Here is a 21,067-nt window from a genome sequence, read left to right on the forward strand (position 1 = left end):
CCCATTTAGAGTATATAATTCATTGTTTTTAGTATATTACAGAGATCTGTTTTAGACTGTCTTCCTCATCCCTTAAGAAACCATATTCCATGGCCAGCAGCCACTCCTCACCCTCTGTGACCTCCCTGAGGGATAGTGGCTACTCCTGGGTTTCAGCCCTGGGAGAATCATTCCATCTCCTGTGCTGACCAGGCATCTCCGGGGGTGGTGCTGGCTCCTGGCCTGGGTCCTCCTGGGACTCAGTGTTTCGAGGAAGCCATATGGGGGAGGTGCCCCAGCCGGTCCAGTTCCAGCTACCTTGGTGGAAGAGGCTTCATTTCAGATCACTTCACCAGCCTGGCACAATCTGACTGCCCTTTGCTGTGTGAGTCCCACTGAGAACCTCCCTGTCAAGCCCCATCAATCCACAGCACCAGAGAGGCAGTCACAGATTGCCCTTTGGGCTACTGAGCTTTGAGGGGCTTGCTGGCAGTGGTGGGCCCTTGAAATGCTGTGCAGAACAGAGTCCCTCACAGACCCTCCCTAGAACCTGGAGTTGTCCTGGGTCCCTGACGCCCTCACCTCCCACACACCATCAGCACCCAGCCCCAGTTCTTTTTTGGCTGTGCCGGGTCTCTGCTGTAGCACAGGCTTCTCTTGCTGTGGAGCACGTGCTCAGTAGTCGCCCCGCAGCATGTGGGATCTTATTTCCTCCACCAGGGATCGAACCCACATCCCCTGCATTGGAAGGCTGGTTGTTAACCACTGGACCGCCAGAGAAGTCCTCCAGTCTGGTTCTTACAGGTGCCTGCTCCACAGAGCCCACTGACCCCGAGGTTCGGCAGTGCCATTTCGTCTGGACCGCGTGGTGCCCGAGCTTTCTGAGACCCTCTGCCCTGTGAAGGTTCTCGCGCCAGCTCTCCAGGCCCCACCCTCTCACCCATCCCCCAAACCCAGTTGGAGCCTCTTCACAACCCATCCCCCTGCTCTGCCGGGACCTCTGTCCTGCCTCCCCCAACCTAGGGAACCCCACCTGGAGAACCCCGGTACTCCTCCCGGCTTCCCTACCGTTCCCCTAAAGGCTCTCCGTAGTCTGTGCACGCTCTCCCCCGCAGTAAGCCCAGAACTCCTTTCCGGGTGACAAGGCAGATGCTGACGCACCGTCTTCTTCCCAGAGCTGGGCATGGAGCCAGAGGTAAATGTCAGTCAATGTTAATTGAATGAACACTGTGTTCACACCACCCACATGAGAACAAACATGGCCGGGAATCGGCAGCCCCCAGGCAGGCAGTTGGGGACCCTGAGAGTGAAAGAGGTGGGCTCCAGGGGCCCTGAGGGGTGCTGGTGGGGAGGGCGGGGCGGCTGACCTGAAGCAGGGTGTCCCAGGTGAGGGGCTAGGGGCTGGTCCTCAGTGGAGGCGAGCAGACCCTGGGAGGCTGCGGTCACTGGCCGGCAGCCGTAGTTGCAGAGGCTGCGGCTGGTTTCTGGCATTCTTGTGTGGGCCAGCGTCCTGCTGTCCTGGGTGCCCTGGCCACGGGTCACTGTGCATCTGGTCTCTCCTGAACAAGGAAGTGACTTCTGGAGGGCAGAGACGGGGACACGGTGGGAGCAGAGGAGGGGCTGGGGGCCGTTCCAGTGATTCTGGGCAGCCCTCTTGGGCGAGTCTCTGCTTCTGGGCTGGGAGTCTTTTCTGTGGCCACAGCCTGGTCAGTGTCACTTCCACACAAAGAAGCAAGTGGGCCCCAAGATTTAAAGGTAGGATCGCTGTGAACTTAAGCTGTTATCAGCTACCAGAGGGCATTTTTTTCCGCAGGGAATATCCAATCTCACACAGTGACCGGTGAGTCTTGCTTTTCCATGTGTAAATGTGCCGGGCGACCTGTCCGTGACCCCTCATCTGGGCTGCACCTTCTGGTCACCTTTCTCATGGGCACCAGAAGCTAAGTCGCCTCCCTGTGCAGAGACTGAAACAAGCAGGGTGGGTATGGCTCCAGCACAAGGGGTTTATGTTGTAAATACAGTAGCTGTAGTTTGATCATATAATTTAAATTATTCAGATTTGTAAGGTTTTTGGCAAGGTTTGGCATCAGGCTTTTATTGGGCAGATTGAGATATCATGGAATCATACCTGATATTGGTGTTTGGAAGGCAAACCTGTGCAAAGATGCCTGATTTGAGAGACATATAAACGAATATCCAAGAAGAGAGATTCTGTGCATAGAAGAATATTTGAAAATAACTAGAGGCAGCAAATATGAGATAACTATGCCTCCAGGACCCTGAGTTTAATCCTGGTAAAATACGTACAATATAGAATTTACCATCTTAACAATTTTTAGGTGCACAGTTTAGAGCCATTAAGAGCATTTTCATTGTTGTGCAACCTTCCCCTCATCTCTCTCCAGGACTCTTTCATCTTCCCAAAGAGAAACACTGTCCCATGAAAGTGGATCATACAGAATTTGTCGCTTGGTGTCTGTCTTATTTCACTGAGTATGATGTCCTCCAGGTTTTTCTGTGTTGTAGCCGGCATCTGAGTCTCCGTCCTTTTTAAGGAGAGTAATATTCTATTATGTGGACGGGCCTCATTTTCTTTGTCTGTCATCCACTGATGGGCCCTTGGGCAGCTCCCTGCTCTTGGTCGTTGTGAGTGATGGGCTACGAGCACAGGTAGATTGTGACCTTCCATGAACTGGGCTTTCTTGAGCCCCGGAGGGGGAGGATCCAGTGCTTCCGTGTTGTGGGGGCTGTTTGACAAGGCACAACGTACCCAATTTTATAAACTGGGCCTGCGCACTTTTCAAGGGCCTAAGAAACAATATGAGAAAAAAAATTTCCCCCTGGTTTAAAATACAAAAAGAACACTGTTGGTTTTCCCCCGTGGTCCAGTGGTTAGGACCTTGCCTTTCAATGTAGGGGGCATGGGTTTGATCCCTGGTTGGGGAACTAAGATCCCACATGCCATGCCAAGCAGTACATAAAGGATGTTTCAGTCCAGTTCAGTTGCTCAGTCATGTCCAACTCTTTGCGACCCCATGGACTGAAGCACGCCAGGCCTCCCTGTCCATCACCAACTCCTGGAGCTTACTCAAACTCATGTCCATTGAGTCGGTGATGCCATCCAACCATCTCATCCTCTGTCGTCCCCTTCTCCCCCCGCCTTCAATCTTTCCCAGCATCAGGGTCTTTTCCAATGAGTTAGTTCTTCGCATCAGGTGGCCAAAGTATGAATATTCAGGACTGATTTCCTTTAGGATTGACTGGTTGGATCTCCTTGCAGTCAAAGAGATTCCCAAGAGTCTCCTCCAACACCACAGTTCAAAAGCATCAATTCTTCTGCCCTCAGCTTTCTTTATAGTCCAACTCTCACATCCATACATGACTACTGGAAAAACCATAGCTTTGACTAGATGGACCTTTGTTGGCAAAATAATGTTGCTGCTTTTTAATATGCTGTCTAGGTTGGTCATAACTTGTCTTCCAAAGAGTAAGCGTATTTTAATTTCATGGCTGCAGTCACCATCTGCAGTGATTTTGGAGCCCCCCAAAATAAAGTCTGTCACTGTTTCCATTGTTTCGCCATCTATTTGCCATGAAATGATGGAACCAGATGCCATGATCTTAGTTTTCTGAATGCTGAGTTTTAAGTCAACTTTTTCACTCTCCTCTCACTTTCATCAAGAGGCTCTTTAGTTCTTCTTCGCTTTCTACCATAGGAAGGTGTCATCTGCATATGTGAGGTTATTGATATTTCTCCTGGCAATCTTGATTCTAGCTTGTGCTTAATCCAGCCCAGCATTTCTGCATATACGTTAAATAAGCAGGGGACAATATACAGCCTTGAAGTACTCCTTTCCCGATTAGGAACCAGTCTGTTGTTCCATGTCCAGTTCTACTTTGGAACTTCCCAGGTGTTCCAGTGGCTAAGGCTCCTTGCTCCCAATGCTGGGGGTCTGGGTTCGATCCTTGATCAGGGAACCAGATCCCACATGCAGCAACTGAGAAATTGTGCAGCCAAATAAATCAATAAAATAATAACAAAAGAATTTGTTTAGAAAAATCTTCATAATATAAAAAAGAACATTGCAGGTTTGAAATGTTAAAATGTTCAAGTTGTGATCGAAATTTAGCTCTTATTCAGTTATGAAATAATGATTGTATTTGACACGTTTGCTATGATGTGGGAACAGAGTGTACAAAGTTCAAACAGGGACTGTGGGGCTGCCATTTATCTTGGAAAATGTTCATACGACTCAACTGGTGTCATTTTCCTCAAATCATGTGATGTGTGGCATCCGAGACCTTTGACCTGCTGTGAAGGAAACCAAGTTCCTGCACCCTTCTGCCGATGGCCCTCACAGATCAGCTGGAAGGCAGAAGGGTGGTGGTCAGCTGCGAGGAGGAGGCTGCAGCCGGGGATGAGGGACAGCTGATCCAGAGCTTTCCCAGCATGTGGGCTGGTCCATCCCTGCACCAGGCCCGAAGACAGGCAGTGGGCAGACACTGATGGCTGGAAAGCTTGGCTCCAGCGCACCCAAGGGGAGGATGTCAGTGGGAAAGATGGGCCAACTGACTAGATATGGGGTGTTGTTATGGCCTGAACTGTGTCCTCCCAAATCCTACCCCGGGACCTCAGGATGTGACTGTCTGTGGAGACGGGGCCTTTAAAGAGGTGACTGAGGAAGAATGAGGTCTATAGGGTGGGCCTTCATCACACAGGACTGGTGTCCTTATAAGAGATCAGGACACAGGCACACAGTGATGGCCATGTGGGGACACGGGGAGAAGATGCCAAGGAGAGCGGCCCCAGAGGGAACCAGCCCTGCCCACACCTTGACTTGGGCCTGCCAGCCTCCAGGATGCAAGACCATCCTTGTCTGTGGTGTTTGTTACGCAGCCTGGCAGACTGATACGGACATCCCATGTGGTGGGCTAGGGGGCACATTTGGCTTCTCAGGCTGGTCCTGAGTTGGAGGTGGGGCAAAACCAGGGTGGACATCTGGGGTCACTGAGAGGTTTGACTGGCTCCCCTGGCTGGCTACTCTAGGCTGTGGGTCTGTCTGTAAGTTCAGTCTCCCAGGACTAGGAACTGTGTCTCGGGTTCCACCATGGAAACACTTGTCTTTTTCCCAAGGGCCACTTTGGAGTAGAGGGTCAGGAGTCTGGGTGGGAAGACTGGGAGGTTCAGGGGCCCCCAGTGAGGCCCCAGAACCCAGAACAGCCTGCTCACACCTGCAGAGCTGCAGTGAGGTGGGAGGAAACTCTCAGACACACCTGGGCATCTGTCAACATGCAGGATGCTCATGTGATAAAGGTGTGTCCCAGCTTTGCAGGTGCTGTTTTTTTTTTTTCCTTTGAGGGGAAAAGTTTAGAATGCTGTTGTCACATGTTGACATAGACTTTTAAGTGCTTTTTAAAAAAATCGTATATTCGTTGGGTCTTCGTTGTGCTGCACAGAATCTCTAGTTGTGGTGCACAGGGTCAGTAGTTGCTGGGCATGGGCTTAGTTGCCCCTCGGCATGTGGGATCTTAGTTCCCCAACCAGGGATCAAACACACATCCCCTATATTGCAAGGTGAATTCTTAACTCCTGGACCACTAGGGAAGTCCTTGACTTGCTTTTTTAAAGGCAGAATTTAAAAGAGAAATGGTATTGTTGTCACTAAGACCAGCATCCTCTGGTCTCTTTTCTCTTCGTCTTTATCACTTTTCAGTGACAAATAGCTCCAAATAGGGCTCTGAGTTCATGCTATTGTGTCTCTTTTGAAGCAATTAGCAAAACTTCTGAATGACATGCATATGCTTTTTGTGGCTCATGAGCTATGGTTTACTGCCGGTACATTTAAATCTAAAATTACCGAAAACCAAAACTCAGAGCAGTGACGTATCCTGTGACTTGTTTTTTATATAATTTTTATTTATTTCTTTTTGGCTGGGCTGGATCTTTGTTACTGTGCCGCCTTTTCTCTAGTTGCAGTGAGAGGGGGCTACTTTCTAGTTGCCGCAGTGGGGACTACTCTTTGTTGAAGTGTGTGGGCTTCTTACTGAAGTGACTCCTCTTATTGTGGAGCACGGGCTCCAGGCCATGGGCTTCAGTAGTTGCAGCATGTAGGCTCAATAGTTGTGGTGTACGTAATCTCAGTAGTTGGTCTGAGGCATGTAGGATCTTCCCGGGCCAGGGATCGAATTTGAGTCTCCTGCATTGGCAGGCGGATTCTTTACCACTGAGCTACCAGGGAAGCCATGATTTGTCATTTCCATTGACAAAAACATATAAATGAGGCTAAAAGCCTTTTGCCTTTCTGAGATGTTTTGTGTGGCTCAGTTCTGTCCTTACGGGAGGCACAGGGTTATTTCTCAGTATTTGTATGGGGCCAAAGGAATCTGTGCTGACAGTAATGGCTCGGGAGAAAATACCAGCCTTGCTCATTTGGATCAGGTGCTCCTGTGTGAGGTGAGAGGAGCAGGAAACAAACCAGACCCCTGCCCGCCCACCCCCGCACCTCCAGTGCTGTCCCACTCCCCACCAACACCACTGCCCAAAACTTTCCTGGTTGGCTTGTCTGGGTGGGAGGGAACCACTCCCTCTCATGCACCGCCACCCCCCCCTCCCCAGTCTGTGCTCCTCCCCAGCTCTGTTCTCCCAAAGGCTCTGAATTCCTAGCATGGGGCCCAGACAAGGCAGCCAGATGGGGGAGGCTGAGGATGGGGAGGACTCAACCTGGAGAGCTGGGTGTGTTCCTGGGCTTGGGACCTCAACATTTCAGGGAGTTTAGAAAGCAGATTTGCACTGTGCTTTGGAAGGCAGATGACATCGTGACTTCACGGAATCATCTGAAAACCATTAGTTGAAAGGGAGCCCACACCTCACTTCACAGAGAGGGAAACCAGACCCTCAAAAGACCCAGTGGTCTCCCCATGGCCCCACAACAAATAGAGTGACCTGGGAGAGTCTGAGGTGGGGGGCCTGTGGTCCCTGAGGACACTGTTCCTGTCACATCACAGGGTCCTGAGCTGGAGACCACAGGGGCCAGTGACAAGGTGGGGCTGCAAGACAAGCCAGGAGAGATTCTGGAACATGGGATGGAGGGAGGGAGGGGGGCAGGGGACTCGGTAGCCTGGGGAACCCCACCCCGCTCACCCCGACCTTCCCAGAGTTTCTGGACTTCTACACTGTGCTCGGCAGAACTCGGAAGGACGGTGTTCGGATCACTTCCGCTCCCTGCAGGGCTCTGTGCAAGTGGCTCTGCTGATGGGCCCCGGCTGTGGTGGATAACAGAATATTCTAGATCAGTGGTTCCCAACCTTTTTGGCACCAGAGACCAGTTTCATGGAAGACAAGTTTTCCAGGGCTGTGGGGTGGGGATGGTTTCAGGATGATTTCTCATAAGGAGCACGCAACCTAGATCCCCGCGTGCGCAGTTCACAGTAGGGTTTGCGCTCCTATGTGAATCCAATCCCGCCACTGAGTTGACAGGAGACAGAGCTCAGGCTACGGTAATGTGAGCATGTGAGCAATGGGGAGCGGCTATAGATACAGATGAAGCTTCTCTGCTCAGTCGCCAGTCTCCTCCTGCTGTGCAGCCTGGTTCCTAACAGCCCCAGGGATTGAGGACTCCTGTTCTAGTTGGAGGTGGTGGTTACACAACATTAAAAATGCATGAAATGCCACTGAATTGTCCACTTCCGAATGGTTAATTTTATGCTGTTTGAATATCATCTCCATTGAAAAAAACAATTAGGAATAAATTGGAAACCAAATTGCCAGCTCTATGAACAGCCAGGGAACCAACCACATAGCCCCAGTGGGTCGGAGCAGCTCAGGCTGGGGGTCCAGAGGGCCTCTGCAGAGGGACTCGGAGGCGCAGGAGGAAGCAGGCTGCAGAGGGTAGGCCCCCCGGGCACACATTAACCTCAGAGACCTTCTCCTCTGAAGCAAAAAAGGGCTTGATCGTTCTCCAGAGAAAAGTGCTGTTGAAAATCTATTTTCCATCAGTAATAAAGAGAAATTTGCTACAAGCCCTAAAGAGACACGGAGGGCCCTCGGGTGTGTATTAGGAAGGGGAAAAGTCATCTGAAAGGCCGCACAGTGCACGGTTCAACCCCGGGATGCTCTAGAAAAGGCACAGCCATGGGGACAGTAAGGGATGGGGTGGGCTGTGCCAGGGGTGGGGAGTGAACAGGCAGAGCACAGAGGGTTTTCCAGGCAGTGAGATGACCCTGTATGACCCTTAATCACAGGTACATCATACATTTGTCCAAACCTGTAGCAGGTACAGCACCAAGACTGAACCCTCATGACACAGTGGGCTTCAGTTTACAATAATGTGTCGGTGTCAGCTGATGGGTCCCAGCAAATGCACCCAACTAAGATTAACAATGGAGGCGGAGGTGGGTTGGGGAGGCAAGGACGGGAATTCTCTGCACATCCTACACAATTTTGTAAACAAAGCCCCTCTAAGAAAATCACATTATTTTTCTTAACATCATGCCATTTTGCCCCTACTCCTGTTTATTTATATATTTGGCTGCATCAGTTCTCACTGTGGCACGTGGAATCTTTTTTCTTTGTGTCTTGTGGACTCCAGAGCTTGTGAGCTTATTTGCTCCACTGCCTGTGGGATCTTGGCTTCTCAGTGGTAAAGAGCCTGCCTGCCAATGCAGGAGACATGGGTTTGATCCCTGAGTTGGGAAGATCCCCTGGAGGAGGGCATGGCAACCCACTCCAGTGTTCTTGCCTGGAGAATCCCATGGACAGAGGAGCCTGGTGGGCTGCAGTCCACAGGGTCGCAAAGAGTCAGACGCGACTGAAGTGACTGAGCACACAGCACACACGTGTGGGATCGTAATTCCCTGGCCAGGGATTAAACCCACACCCCCTGCATTGCAAGGTGGATTCTTAACCACTGGACAGCCAGAGAACCTGTCTATTCATTTTTGAAAATCCATGTTGATGGAGAAGGATTAGGAAGGCAGGAGGGAGGGGAGGAGGAGCCTCGTGCGCAGGCATCCATGCCCTCTGGTGCCAACAGGCCGAGCGATGGCCAGCGCTGGGCGTCTGCTGCTGCTACTGCTCTGCTTGCTACCCGTGGCCCTGGTGCTGACAATAAAGAAGTACCAGCAGCTGTCCCATAAGGTAAGCGTCACGTCCCTGTCTCTGTAGGGCCCAGGGCTAACTCTCGCCAGACCCACCCCAGGGCACCTGGGCTCCTAGCCCCCTTTCCTGCCATGTGCTCTGTGCTTTTTCTCCTGCCCCACCCCCACTTTGAACTGGACCCCCACTTCATGAATGCATCTGCTTCCTAAGACTCTCAGATCCCCAGGATGACTGGCTCTTGGTGGACCCCCAGATCCCCAGTGCCAAGTCCCAAGTCCAGGGACCCCACACAGGATTGGGGAGTGTGTGCAGAAGAGGCAGTATGGGAGGAGGCGGGGCAGTGGGTGGTCTGGTGGGGTGATGTGACCAGCTCCTGTGCGTCATGGAGTGACAGCAAAGACAACGCAGTCTGTCGGTCCTGGGGGCCGTGTGTCACCACCCTGATCCCCACGTCCTGCCTGGTCCAAGGTGCCCACTGTGCAGGATGCAGGAGGGAGGGCACCGCGCTGTGTGGCCGGTGCTTTCCAGATGCACCTCCCTCCTCTGTCCCCCGCTCACCCGCTCGGCTTCTGGCCTCCAGTTCCTGAACCCAGACGACAGCTTTTATCTCAGCCAAGAAGAGGTAAAGTTACTCACAGCCAATAGTAAACCCGCAACGACGACTCTTTGCAGCCTCCAGTAATTTTGCGTTTGTAAAGGAGTTTTGAGATGTTGAGAACCAAGTCGAGGGCACCTCCTCACAGGAGGTGGGCAGGTGGCAGGCCTGGGCTTCAGCTCCAACTCCTAGTTGGCTGTGTGACCCTGGGCAAGTTGCTTACCCTCTCTGAACCGTGACATCTCACCTATAAACTGTTAGAGCACATGGAATGGGCCAGGTGAGCTTCTTCTGCTCACCAGCATCCTTTGTCCTCTGGGCCTGGCTCCCTTAGCCTTCGGGAACAGTGTTGGGCAGGCAAGCTAATTTGCCGGGCTGGACAACAGCCTTGCAGGGACGCTGGATCTGTGGGGGCACACGTAAAGGAACCCCAACTTTGCAGCGCATCGGAGAGCCCTGTGAGACGCACAATGAATGCCAGAGTGACTGCTGTGTCACCAACAGCCTGAACCCTCAGAAGTTCTGCACCGCCCAGACCGTATTCCAGCAGTGCCTGTCCTGGAAGAAGGTGTGTCCTGCCCGGGCGGGTGAGAGGTGGAGGGCAAGGGGCCAGGGAGGCAGCCCCTGAAAGGAGGGCCGGGGGCCTGGCAGAAAGGACCGCTCTCCTTCTCCTGCAGCCAAATGGGTACATCTGCAAGGACCACTTGGAGTGCCAGAGCAAGTGCTGTGTCATCAACAACCACAGCGTGCAGACGTACTGCAAAGCCAAGACCGTCTTCCTGCAGTGCTTGCCCTGGCGCAAGGTGAGGCCAGGGGCCACGGGGCTGGAGGGAGGCGCCCGCCAGCTCTGACCTCCGACCTCTGTCCCCAGCCCAACTGGGACTACTGCGACTACCACAGCGAGTGCCGCAGCAAGTGCTGCATCCGGCTGAATGAGCTCAGCCCCAACCGCTGCATCCCCCAGAGCGGCATCCTGCTCCAATGCCTGCCCTGGGTGAGTCCTGGAACCCAGTCCGGCCCCACCTGGGGGGCTCAATCCCGCGACTGGCCTGAAGGCAGGCGGGCAGTGACCTGGAGGGCGGTGTGTCCACGTGTGTGGGTGGCCGTCTCCTCCAGGAGAGGCCGCCAGTTGTCTCTGCAAGTTGGCCTCCTGTTGCTGCACCTGCAGCAGGAACGTGGCTGAGCTCAGAAAAGGACACAGGTTGTGGGGAGTGGGTTCTCAGGTCCACTAGGGTGGCAGCAGGGCATAGCGTGGGCACTTGGGGAAGGGCCAGCATGGTGGTAGGTGGTGGGCCCACAAGATCCGGCAGCACCGGGGCCTAACTCCTGTGGGGCTAGACCCCAGGCTGGACGAAGGGGAGGGCCCCCTCTCAGGAGTTTCCTCCACTGGAGACCTTCACTGGCTGAACTGGAAATCCAGAAGGAAAGGGTTCAGTGAGGCAGCCTGCAGAAGTCAGCCCCCAGAACACAGAACCTGAAGACACCGTGGAGAACAGTTGGGGGCAGAAAGGGATGGGGGCACGGTGACGAGGTTGGAGAGGATGCTCTGGTGTCTGAGCTCGGATGCCAGGATCCAGGACTTCTGTCTGATTATAAAGGTGTGTCTGAGCCCAGAGGTTGAGAACCAGGCCTTTCTGAGCATCCTCCCCTGCCGGCCATGGCCCATCAGCACCCAGAACAACAGTGGGTGCAGCAGGTGCCACAACAGTGAGTCCACGGGTGTCCCCAGGGTATCCAAGTGAACCAGGCAACACCGTCGGTGGCTTCCCCCAGAGGTGCAGACTGTCGGTGCCGAGGAGGGTGTCTGGTCATTATCCAACTGGCCCTGAAGGCCAACTCCTTCCTGCCTCGTGGGCTGTGTCTCCCTGTGTGTTTCCTAATTGTGCTGTGCCTTCTAGTGACGTGGGCCCAGTCTGTGCCCTGGAGACCACCCTACACCCTGAGCCCTGAGTCTGTTCATGGGACCATGAAGACCTGCAGGTATTACACGTCTAACCATGAACTCCCGAGACCATCCATGTCCGTGCAAGCCAGGGGCAGCTCCTGGAACCTCAATGTGATGACTTAGCATGAATAAACCTCCTGACTGAGTGAGCATGTTTCTGTGGGTGTGGAGACCCAGGTCTCAGCTCGGCCGTCTTGAGGAGCCCCCTCAACCAGAGACCAAGTCTCCCCAGAGGAAAGGGCAGGTGTAGACGTGCCCCTCCCCTGCAGGCACATGACTGTGACTTGTCATCACAAATAAAAGGTTGGAAGGCTCCCCTGACCTTGTGGATGGTGCAGTGAAGGCACTGGAGCCCGCTGAAGACCCCTGGGGGGAGGGGCCACCCGCTGGCCCCTCCTCCTGCTCCCTTGGTCCCCAGGGTCCCCACTTCCCCCAGGAGCTGAAGTCCTGGCTGATCTAGAAACTGTTCCCTCCAGTGGCTTCTAGAGGCGAACACCACAACTGGCTGCTCTGCTTCCAGAGCGCCAGAAATTTTACGGTCGCCTTCCTCTGTGCCCTCACCCATCTTGCAGATAGCAGGCTGCTTTTTGGGGCTCTGTTAAAAAAAATTCCCCTCCCTCTCCCTCCTTTCCTTCTCCTCCTCTCCCTCTCCTTCCTCCCACGTCCCTCTCTACTCCGAGTCTGTAGGAAGCCAGAGAGGCCTTCAGGCTCCACCCCAGCTTCTGTCTCGCTCCTCCCCTTTCCTCTTCCCACCCCTCCCTCCCCCTCCCTCCCCCTCCCTCGTCCCTCCCCGTCCCGGCTCCCTCCTCTCGCCTCCCTCTTCCCCTCCACGCCCCACCCCTCGCTCTCCACTTTCCAGGCCACTACTAGTCCACTTTCTGTCTCTGCGGATTTGCCTGCTCTGGACACTCCGAGTAGACAAACTCGCCCAATCCGTGGCCACAGTGGCTTCCTTCACTGAGGGTGATTCTCTCCAGGCTCATCTGCATTGTGGCCGGACTTTGTTCCTTGCTGTTCCATTTGAGTTTGTACATGTTGTTTGTCCATCATCGGTGGGTGGACGTTCGGGTTGTTTCCAGTTAAACTATGAGTAAAGCTACTGTGCACATTCCTATGCATGTTCTTTGTGGACACGGGTTTTTAATCCACTGGGCGTGCATCAGGAGCGGCATGCTGGCTCTGAGGATTACTCCACGTTTCACCTTTTAGGAAACTGCCAGATGACTTTCCAGCACACCTGCGCCTTTTCACACTCCCAGGGCCTGTGCGAGGCCTCCAGACTGTCCACACCCTGGACAACGCCTGCTACCATCTGTTTTCTTGGTCCTGGCCAACCCAGGGAGCAGGAAGTGGATCCCAGAGTGACTGCAGTTCATTCTTTAAGAACAAAGCTGGGGCTTCCCAGGTGGGCCAGTGCTTAGGACTTTACTTTCACTGCAGGGAACACTGGTTCAATCCCTGGTTGGGGAACTAAGATCCTACAAGCCACGGGGGCAAAAATAAAAACAACAAAACCAGAAGGATCCCTCGCCTTAGCTCAGAATGTTCTTGAGACACTCGGAGTAGAGGCCAGCCAGAGCTTTGCTGTGGCCAGGGCCCTCCCCACTGCCCAGGGAGCGGGGTGGGTGGACGGTCCCCAGGTCCTGCCCCACCCACCCCCTCGCTCCGCTCTCCTGGGGCCGGTCTCCTGCCGAAGGGATTTCTCAGGATCCGCCCCAGGGCCTCGCGTCGCCCCCTACTCCCGGTACTCAGACGTCTGGTTCTCAGCAGGATCCCGGCCACGCTAATTCCAGCCCCTCGTTGTCTCCTCGGGCGTCGGGACCTCCCGGGGATCCGGACATTTTGCCTGTTTATCTCTCTGATGCACCCACAGCAGCCCCTGTGGGCACCTCGCCAGCGGAAGGAAGGTTCCGAGGAACGTGGTTGCAGCTGCGCCGGCACCACCCGGGGCCGCCAGGGGGCGCTGTGGGCCGACAGTCGACCAGGCTCCCCGGGAGCCGGCAGGTGCTTGCTCCTCCGGGGATGCGGACAGACCCTGACATTTTCCCTTTTCATCGGGAAAACAGCAGTTTGCCCACTGGGTCCCGGCCTCGTTCAGGTTAATGCGGGGGGAGCACCTGTGTGCGAGGAGATTCCTGGCGGCCACCCCGGGGTCCTCGGAACCTGAGACCCTGCCAGTGCGGCCTTTATCCGGGGGCTGTTCCCCAGAAAACGGCGGAGACCCGGTTCCTCGGCCTCCAGGAAAACCTGGTCCCCTCCTGGCCGGCGCTTCTCGGCAAACGTGGAGAACGTGGTGTCCAGGGCCTGAGAGGCCCCCGCATAGCTGACAGAGCCTCGGCGGGGGGTGGGGTGGGGATCGTGGACGCTGTCTCCTCCTCAGGTCCCCACGAGGTCGTCCCATGTCTGTGTCCTGATCTCCTTTTATAAGGACACCAGAACTGTGGGATTAGCCCCACCCTGTGACCTCATTTGACCTCAATCACCTGTTTATAGATTCCCTCTCCACACACTCAAATCCTGAGGTCCTGGGAGTCAGGGTTTCAACATCTGGATTTCAGTTCAGTTCAGTCGCTCAGTCGTGTCTGATTCTTTGGGACCTCAAGGACTGCAGCACACCAGGCCTTCCTGTCCATCACCAACTCCCGGAGTTTACTCAAACTCATGTCCATCCAGTCAGTGATGCCATCCAACCATCTCATCCTCGGTTGTCCCCTTCTCCTCCCGCCTTCAATCTTTCCCAGCATCAGGATCTTTTCCAGTGAGTCAGTTCTTCGCATTAGGTGGCCAAAGTATTGGAGTTTCAGCTTCAGCATCAGTCCTTCCAATGAATATTCAGGACTGATTTCCTTTAGGATGAACTGGTTGGATCTCCTTGCAGTCCAAGGGACTCTCAAGAGTCTTCTCCAACACCACAGTTCAAAAGCATCAATTCTTTGGTGCTCAGCTTTCTTTATAGTCCAACTCACACATCCACACATGACTACTGGAAAAACCATAGCTTTGATTAAACGGACCATCTGGATTTGGGGGGACAAAATTCAGCCCACAACACCCTCCAAGACATTTTGGAAACATGTTAGATGGGAGGAAAGAGCTGCCAGGCCCCAGGCCCTGGGGAGAGAAGGAGATGAAGAGGAGCAACCACGTGGGATTCCTCCTGTCTGTTCCCTTGAAGGCCCCCCACCCCCACTGGCCTCCTCACCATCCTGGTGGCCCTGGTTTGGTGACAGAGAACTCCTAGGAGAAGGGACCCAAGGATGCATCTACTGTCCAGGGCTGGCCAGAGAGGAGGAGGGGATCTGCAGGGGAGCTGGTGACTGGTGATCCGAGGGCCACCTTCCACAGGGGCTCAAAGGTGTCACTCGCTGGTGGTGGTCCTGCTCACAGCCCTGTCTGAGGCCCAACAGCTGGGTGACCAAGGGGACTTTGCTGGGGTGGGTAGGACACAGCCTGGGATACATCCCTGCAGAAGGAACTCGGGTGATTCTTTGTTCAAAGCAACTCACCCAAGGACTCCTACGTCATGGGTAGGACAGGACGACCTCCTCTGAGAAGTGAGAATGGCATGCCTCCCTCGAAGGCGTTGTCACCCGCTAAAGTTCACATGCAAAGTGCGCCTGCCTGTGGTGTGGGGGAGTGGGGCTACTGTTTTCCTGGCTTCTTTCCCCCAAAACATTTGTGTGTGTGTATGAGCCCACAGGTCTTTTGTTTGTTTATTTTTGGCTGTGTTGAGTCTTGGTTGCTGCCTGCGGGCTTTTCTCTAGTTGCACCGAGTGGGGTTACTCTCTAGCTGCGGTGCCCGGGCTTCTCATTGTGGTGGCTTCTCTCGTGGTGGAGCACAGGCTCTTGAGCTCATCCTCAGTAGCAGCAGGCTCCTTGGCTTAGCTGATCCGTGACATGTGGAATCTCCCTGGCCCAGGGATCAAACCCACATCTCTTCCATTGACAGGTGGATTCTTTACCACTGGACCACCAGGGAAGTCCTCCCCAAACTTTTTTTTTTTTCTTTTAAATTTTATTTTATTTTTAAACTTTACATAATTGTATTAGTTTTGCCAAATATCAAAATGAATCCGCCACAGGCATACATGTGTTCCCCATCCTGAACCCTCCTCCCTCCTCCCTCCCCACACCATCCCTCTGGGTCGTCCCAGTGCACCAGCCCCAAGCATCCAGTATCGCGCATCGAACCTGGACTGGCAACTCGTTTCTTACATGATATTCTACATGTTTCAATGTCACTCTCCCAAATCATCCCACCCTCTCCCTCTCCCACAGAGTCCATAAGACTGTTCTATACATCAGTGTCTCTTTTGCTATCTCGTACACCAGGTTATTCTGTAATCATGAAATACAACTTTTAAAAAATTGTGGTAAAATACACTTGACATAAAAATTTCCTTCTTAGCCATTTTAAGTGCACAGCTCAGGGGCCTTAAGTACATTCACACTGAGAGACCATCCCACCACCATCTCTGCTTATCTTCCTAAATGGAAACTGGCCCTTCAAACTCCTGACACTTTTGCAGGCTTCCAGCATCAAGAAGGGCCAAACCTGAGGCTCCCCCGCCTGTGAACCGTTGGCACCGGCCCCATCTCTTTAAAAAAGTGTGAGGGATGAAGCCGCCCCCTCAGCGTAGGATCTGCCTGGTGGTCACTGCACAGCACAACCTCTTTCTGCACTAAGCAGCTCTGGTTTAAAGCTGCGTGGGTCCCCCAAACAAACTAATTCTCCAGGATGTGGAGCCACGATGGGGGAGATGGTCAGGGGAGGGCTGCCCTGACTCCTGCTGCGTGCATGGGGACAGGCGCAGGTGAGGTTGGTAGCCATCACTGGACAGACTTACTCCATGTGGCCTCCCCACAAACTCTGATAAGAAATAACAAAAGGTGTTAGTTCCCCAGGGTAGGGTTTTTAGATCGTCTCTAGGCGGTTAATCTCTGAGGTTCCGAGGCTTGGGGGCAACCACACCCCTGGAAGTACTTTGTGGCTTCAATAACATGGTGGAGAGAAAGCAGGTGCTCTGTGGTATTTACACCGAGTGATGAATGTGGCAATTAGAGCCTCCAGTAGGTGTGGGCCCTGTGGGAGGTTTGCTGGGGAGCAGGCGGGGGAGGGGAATGATACATCCCAGGGCACCCCTGGGCGAAGGGCATGGGAGGGAGAGAAGACCCAGAGGTTTGGATTTTGCAAAATATAATACAATAGACAAAACTCTGAGAGTCTGATTGACAAAAGGGGAAACACCAACGAGCCTGAAGAGTGTGAAAGGTGACAGAGTCTCAGAGGAAAGAGTTTGAAAGAAGGTAAGAAGTGTGTGGTGTGGACTGCACACTGAGGTGCCCACGTTCCTCAGAGAGCAGATCCATTCCCAGGAAGACTAAATGAAATGTTAGTCGCTCAGTCGTGTCCTACTCTTTGCAACCCCATGGATTATAGCCCTGCATGGAATTCTCTGTCCATGGAATTCTCCAGGCAAGAATACTGGAGTGGATTGCCATTTCCTTCTCCAGAGGATCGTCCCAACCCAAGGATCGAACCCAGGTCTCCTGCATTGCAGGCAGATTCTTTACCATCTGAGCCACCAAGAAAGCCCTCACAAAGATAAAAATTGCCCAAATTGTCTGTAAAACCACAGAGTAATGCTGAAGATCAGAAAGGGTCAGTGTCCTGGCCAGGAGCAGACTTGCCTGGACCTCCTGGGGGGACAGATGTGGTCACAGACAAACAGGACATCCTCAGAAAGATGTTGGCAAGGTTGCCAGGCAACATGTTAAATAGCCACAGAGGCACAGGAAACTGCGTCTCAACTTTCCCTCGTCAGGACTCAGGGAAGTAGAATAAAATTTGGTCACCAAAGAGCTGTTGGGTTAAAAGTGGTCAAGGGTACAACTTACAAAATCACTTTAAAACTAAGAGTGCCTGGACTTCCCCGGTGGTGCAGTGGATAAGAATCCGCCTGCCACTGCAGGGGAGACGGGTTCGATCCCTGGTCTAGGAAGATCCCACATGCTGTGGAGTAACAAAGCCCCAGTGCCACAACTATTGAGCCTGTGCTCTAGAGCCCAGGAGCTGCAACTGTGGAGCCCACGTGTCACAAGTACTGATTGAAGCCCAAGAGCCTAGAGCCTGTGCTCTGCAACGAGAAGCCACCACGATGAGAAACCTGCACACCAGAACCAGAGTAGCTCCCGCCCGCCGCAACTAGAGCAGCAAAGGAGACCCACTGCAATTAAAAAAAATTATAAATATAATAAAACAAATTAAAATTGCATATTGAAAAAGAAAAAAAAAACTAAGAGGGCCTGACTCAAGGCAGCAATGGTCATGCAGGAGAGCGTGGGTTTGCATGGTTAGACTTGGCCTTTCCACAAGAACTCAAGCACATCAGCACAGAGGTGGTTCAGTGTTAGGACAGCTGCTTGTGTGATGTGTGACATGAGCGGACTCAAGGAGAATAATGAGACCTGTGTCTCATTTAAAAATTAAAAAGTGAGCTAACCAAGATGAAAACCTGGCAACTGAACATCAAACTCCCCACTGTATTTGTACAGCATGTATCATGCTGAACAGTGGGCATCCTCTGGGAAGTCCCAGCTCAGGGGCAGCCCAAGGGGTCAGTGAGAAATGCTGAAGGACAGCCAGACTGTTGCTTCTTGGAGTTGACCCTCCAGTCTACCTGGAGAGTAAGAGAATCAACAGAAAGACTGCTGGAACTGGTAGGAGGGTTCGGTCAGCACCTTAGCCCACAGAGGTCAGGTTGTGCTGCTTTGGTGACAGCCTCAGGTCTCAGGGCTCTGGTCTGTGCCCCTCCACCAAAAGCCAGGCCCACAGAGCAGCCCCCTTGGGAGCAGTCCTAGTTCTGAGGCCCTGGGGGTGCCACACCAGCAATCAGATGCCCCCCTGCTCAGAAGCAGTTTATGGCCCTTCCATGGATGACCACTGACCAGGGTGAGTCCCCCAGCCCCACCCGCCCACAAAAGGCCAGTGGTACAGTCCTCCTGCCTGGTTACCCTTGGTAACCAGCACTGACGCCACAGGAAGGGATCAGATACACGGCAGATAAGCGATCCAGGAGCTCTTCTGCACAGCTGTCATAACCAACAAGGACACACAGCTTTACTGAAAGCAGAAGTGAAGTGAAAGTTGCTCAGTTGTGTCTGACTCTTTGCGACCCCATGGACTATACAGTCCATGGAATTCTCCAGGCCAGAATACAGGAGTATTCTGTATTCTGACCTGGGAAGGGAAAGGGTAGCCTTTCCCTTCTCCAGGGGAATCTTCCCAACCCAGGGATCAAACCCAAGTCTCCCGCATTGCAGGTGGATTCTTTACCATCTGAGCCACAAGGGAAGCCCAAGAATACTGGAACGGGTAGCCTATTCCTTCACCAGCAGATCTTCCCAACCCAGGAATCAAACTGGGGTCTCTTGCATTGCAGGCGGATTCTTTACCAACTGAGCTACCAGGGAAGCCCACTGAAAGCATAAGACACCTAGCAATACACATAAGCTGTGAGACAGCTGAAGGGAATTAAAACCTTTACCAAGTGAGAGAAAAGAAAACAAGTACATTAGTGAGAGTTCTGTGATGGACCAGGAAGGATCAACATTGAAAAGGTGTCAGTTCTTCCCAAATTTATCTATAAATCCAATGCTATCCCAATATAATGGCCAGAGGACAAAACTAGTAGAATTTGAGAAGCTAACTCTGAAGTTCACATGGAGAAAACCTACAAGACTGGCGGCGACCACCTCCCCCAAGGCCTCCTTCCTGGGTCCTAAGGGCGTCCTCCTCAGCCCCCCGTTTCTCTTGGGTTACACCCTTATTTTACCGCAGTATCTCCTCCAGCAGCTCCCAAAGAAAGGATGCAGTGAATGAATGTATGTTTGAATCCTCGCATGCCTGAAATGTCTTCTTTTTTGGCTGGTATTTGACCGGAATGTTTTAAAATTGCTACTCTAAGATGTCGCACTCCACTTAGCTTTTCTTCTTCCCTAAATTCTATTAATTGGAGGATGGACATCCTGGGAGGTTGTTCAGCTTTTCTCACATTTTCAACTCACTATCTTTTTGTTTTACTTTCTAGGGGATTTTACAAATTCTTTCAATGCTTTTATTGAAACATTTTACTTGACAGTCATTTAACTTCATAGACGTTTCCTGGAGATGGCGCTCCAGTGTGGACTGCGGGTTCCTGGAGGCTGGTGCCGCCTGACAGACCACAGTCCCTATGGGCCACTTACTGTAGGTTACGGTTGTTCAGAAATGTGCCAGCATGGAGGGCGCCCCCCAGTGGGAAGAATTCCACTAGTGATTTTGTTCCATGAAAAATCATGCCCTTTGGGAAGACACTCCATAAGAGAACATGACCTCTTGAAAACGAGGTGCCTTAGGGACGGCCTGCCCCAGGGCAGATACCAACCCTACCCTGCAAGCGACGTGCTGCCAGGGGCCCTCCTCCGAAACCAGGCAAGAAGCACAGGCCTACTCCCCGTGTCCCTGTGGTTCAATGCAGACTGTGTCATTTGGCTGTAACTCAAATATTTAATCCCTTCATGTGATATCCCTGAACTCCCAAGTGGTCTCAGTCAAGGGCAGTCCCTGAATGGCATCCATCCTCCAACTACACCTACAGCTGGGGCCCCAGGCCCTTCGTGCCGAGCTGGCTGGGCCTCTGCTTCTCAGTGTCTGCTCCACAGGGACCCTGCAGCACTGTGGCTGTGGCCCAGGGTGAGTGTGGTCACCAGCCTCCCAAGGTCCGTCAGCAGAGCACGGTGACAGGTCGCTCCTGACGCTCTGCTGTGGAGGCTACCAATGAGACAATGGAAAACCAAGACGTGCAGGAGAGAGGCACTCCGGTCGGCTGGGGCTAGTGCCTGGGAACCAAACTCCTGTGGAGAAGGCCCTGGAGGGTGCTTTGGCCGCAAGTGACCAGGAGCGTCTCCCTGGGGTTGAAGGGCACCCCCAGCTCTCCATGGGGACTCCAATGGGCTTAGGCTCCAGGCAGTTCTGAGCCAGGCTTCTTACCCTAGGAAGCCAATCCAACTAGACTACAATGCCAAGGCCCCATTTCCAAACCATGCCAGGGTAGGGGTATAGGCCGAGTGCTAAGCACAAGCAGCTGAGGTCCCCACTGCAGGGCGGGCACCCCCACGCCTGTTTCCTCCAGCAGGTCAGGGCAGCAGCTCTGCCCCTGCGCCCTTCCTTGCGGAGATCTCCCCTCTCCAACAATGGTTAGGGTTAGGGTTACCTGCTCTGCTAGGGTAGCAGGGGGCGAGGCCAGCCCTCCCGAGGACATGCACCCTGACCCCCAGTGCACAGAGAAAAACAACCCAGACAACAAGTTCGGGGCAGGGATATTGCAGCAGGTGACAGGGTGGGGACTGTGGGACCACAGCAGTTGAAGGCAAGATGGAGATGCCAGCAAAGGCCAGAGGGAGGAGCCTT

General features: G+C 53.3%; 1 protein-coding gene across 2 annotated transcripts; it reads left to right on the plus strand.

Annotated features, from left to right (window-relative positions):
• Nucleotides 1-1,243: 1,243 nt before the first annotated feature.
• Nucleotides 1,244-11,765, plus strand: LRCOL1 (leucine rich colipase like 1). Of its 2 annotated transcripts, XM_086347133.1 has the most exons (7): nucleotides 1,244-1,294; nucleotides 1,793-1,819; nucleotides 9,012-9,115; nucleotides 10,114-10,239; nucleotides 10,349-10,474; nucleotides 10,543-10,665; nucleotides 11,570-11,765. In XM_086347133.1, exons 3-7 carry the CDS (start codon nucleotides 9,020-9,022, stop codon nucleotides 11,570-11,572), a joined length of 474 nt encoding a protein of 157 aa, XP_086203259.1. In that variant the 5' UTR covers nucleotides 1,244-1,294; nucleotides 1,793-1,819; nucleotides 9,012-9,019; the 3' UTR covers nucleotides 11,573-11,765. The 2 variants fall into 2 exon arrangements, with proteins under 2 accessions (XP_086203259.1, XP_086203260.1); XM_086347134.1 differs by lacking the exons at nucleotides 1,244-1,294; nucleotides 1,793-1,819 and adding an exon at nucleotides 1,420-1,734.
• Nucleotides 11,766-21,067: the final 9,302 nt, after the last annotated feature.

Source organism: Bos grunniens, chromosome 17 (genome assembly GCF_055505025.1).
Source record: "Bos grunniens cultivar Pamir isolate PY7600 chromosome 17, Bosgru_T2T1.0, whole genome shotgun sequence".
Classification (NCBI taxonomy): Eukaryota; Metazoa; Chordata; class Mammalia; order Artiodactyla; family Bovidae; genus Bos; species Bos grunniens.

Bases quoted from the DNA above. Each gene is read 5' to 3' on its own strand.
- LRCOL1 (XM_086347133.1), top strand. From the start codon at position 9,020: ATGGCCAGCGCTGGGCGTCTGCTGCTGCTACTGCTCTGCTTGCTACCC. The intron at 9,116-10,113 runs GTAAGCGTCACG...CCAACTTTGCAG, and splicing joins ACCAGCAGCTGTCCCATAAG to CGCATCGGAGAGCCCTGTGA. The intron at 10,475-10,542 runs GTGAGGCCAGGG...CTCTGTCCCCAG, and splicing joins AGTGCTTGCCCTGGCGCAAG to CCCAACTGGGACTACTGCGA.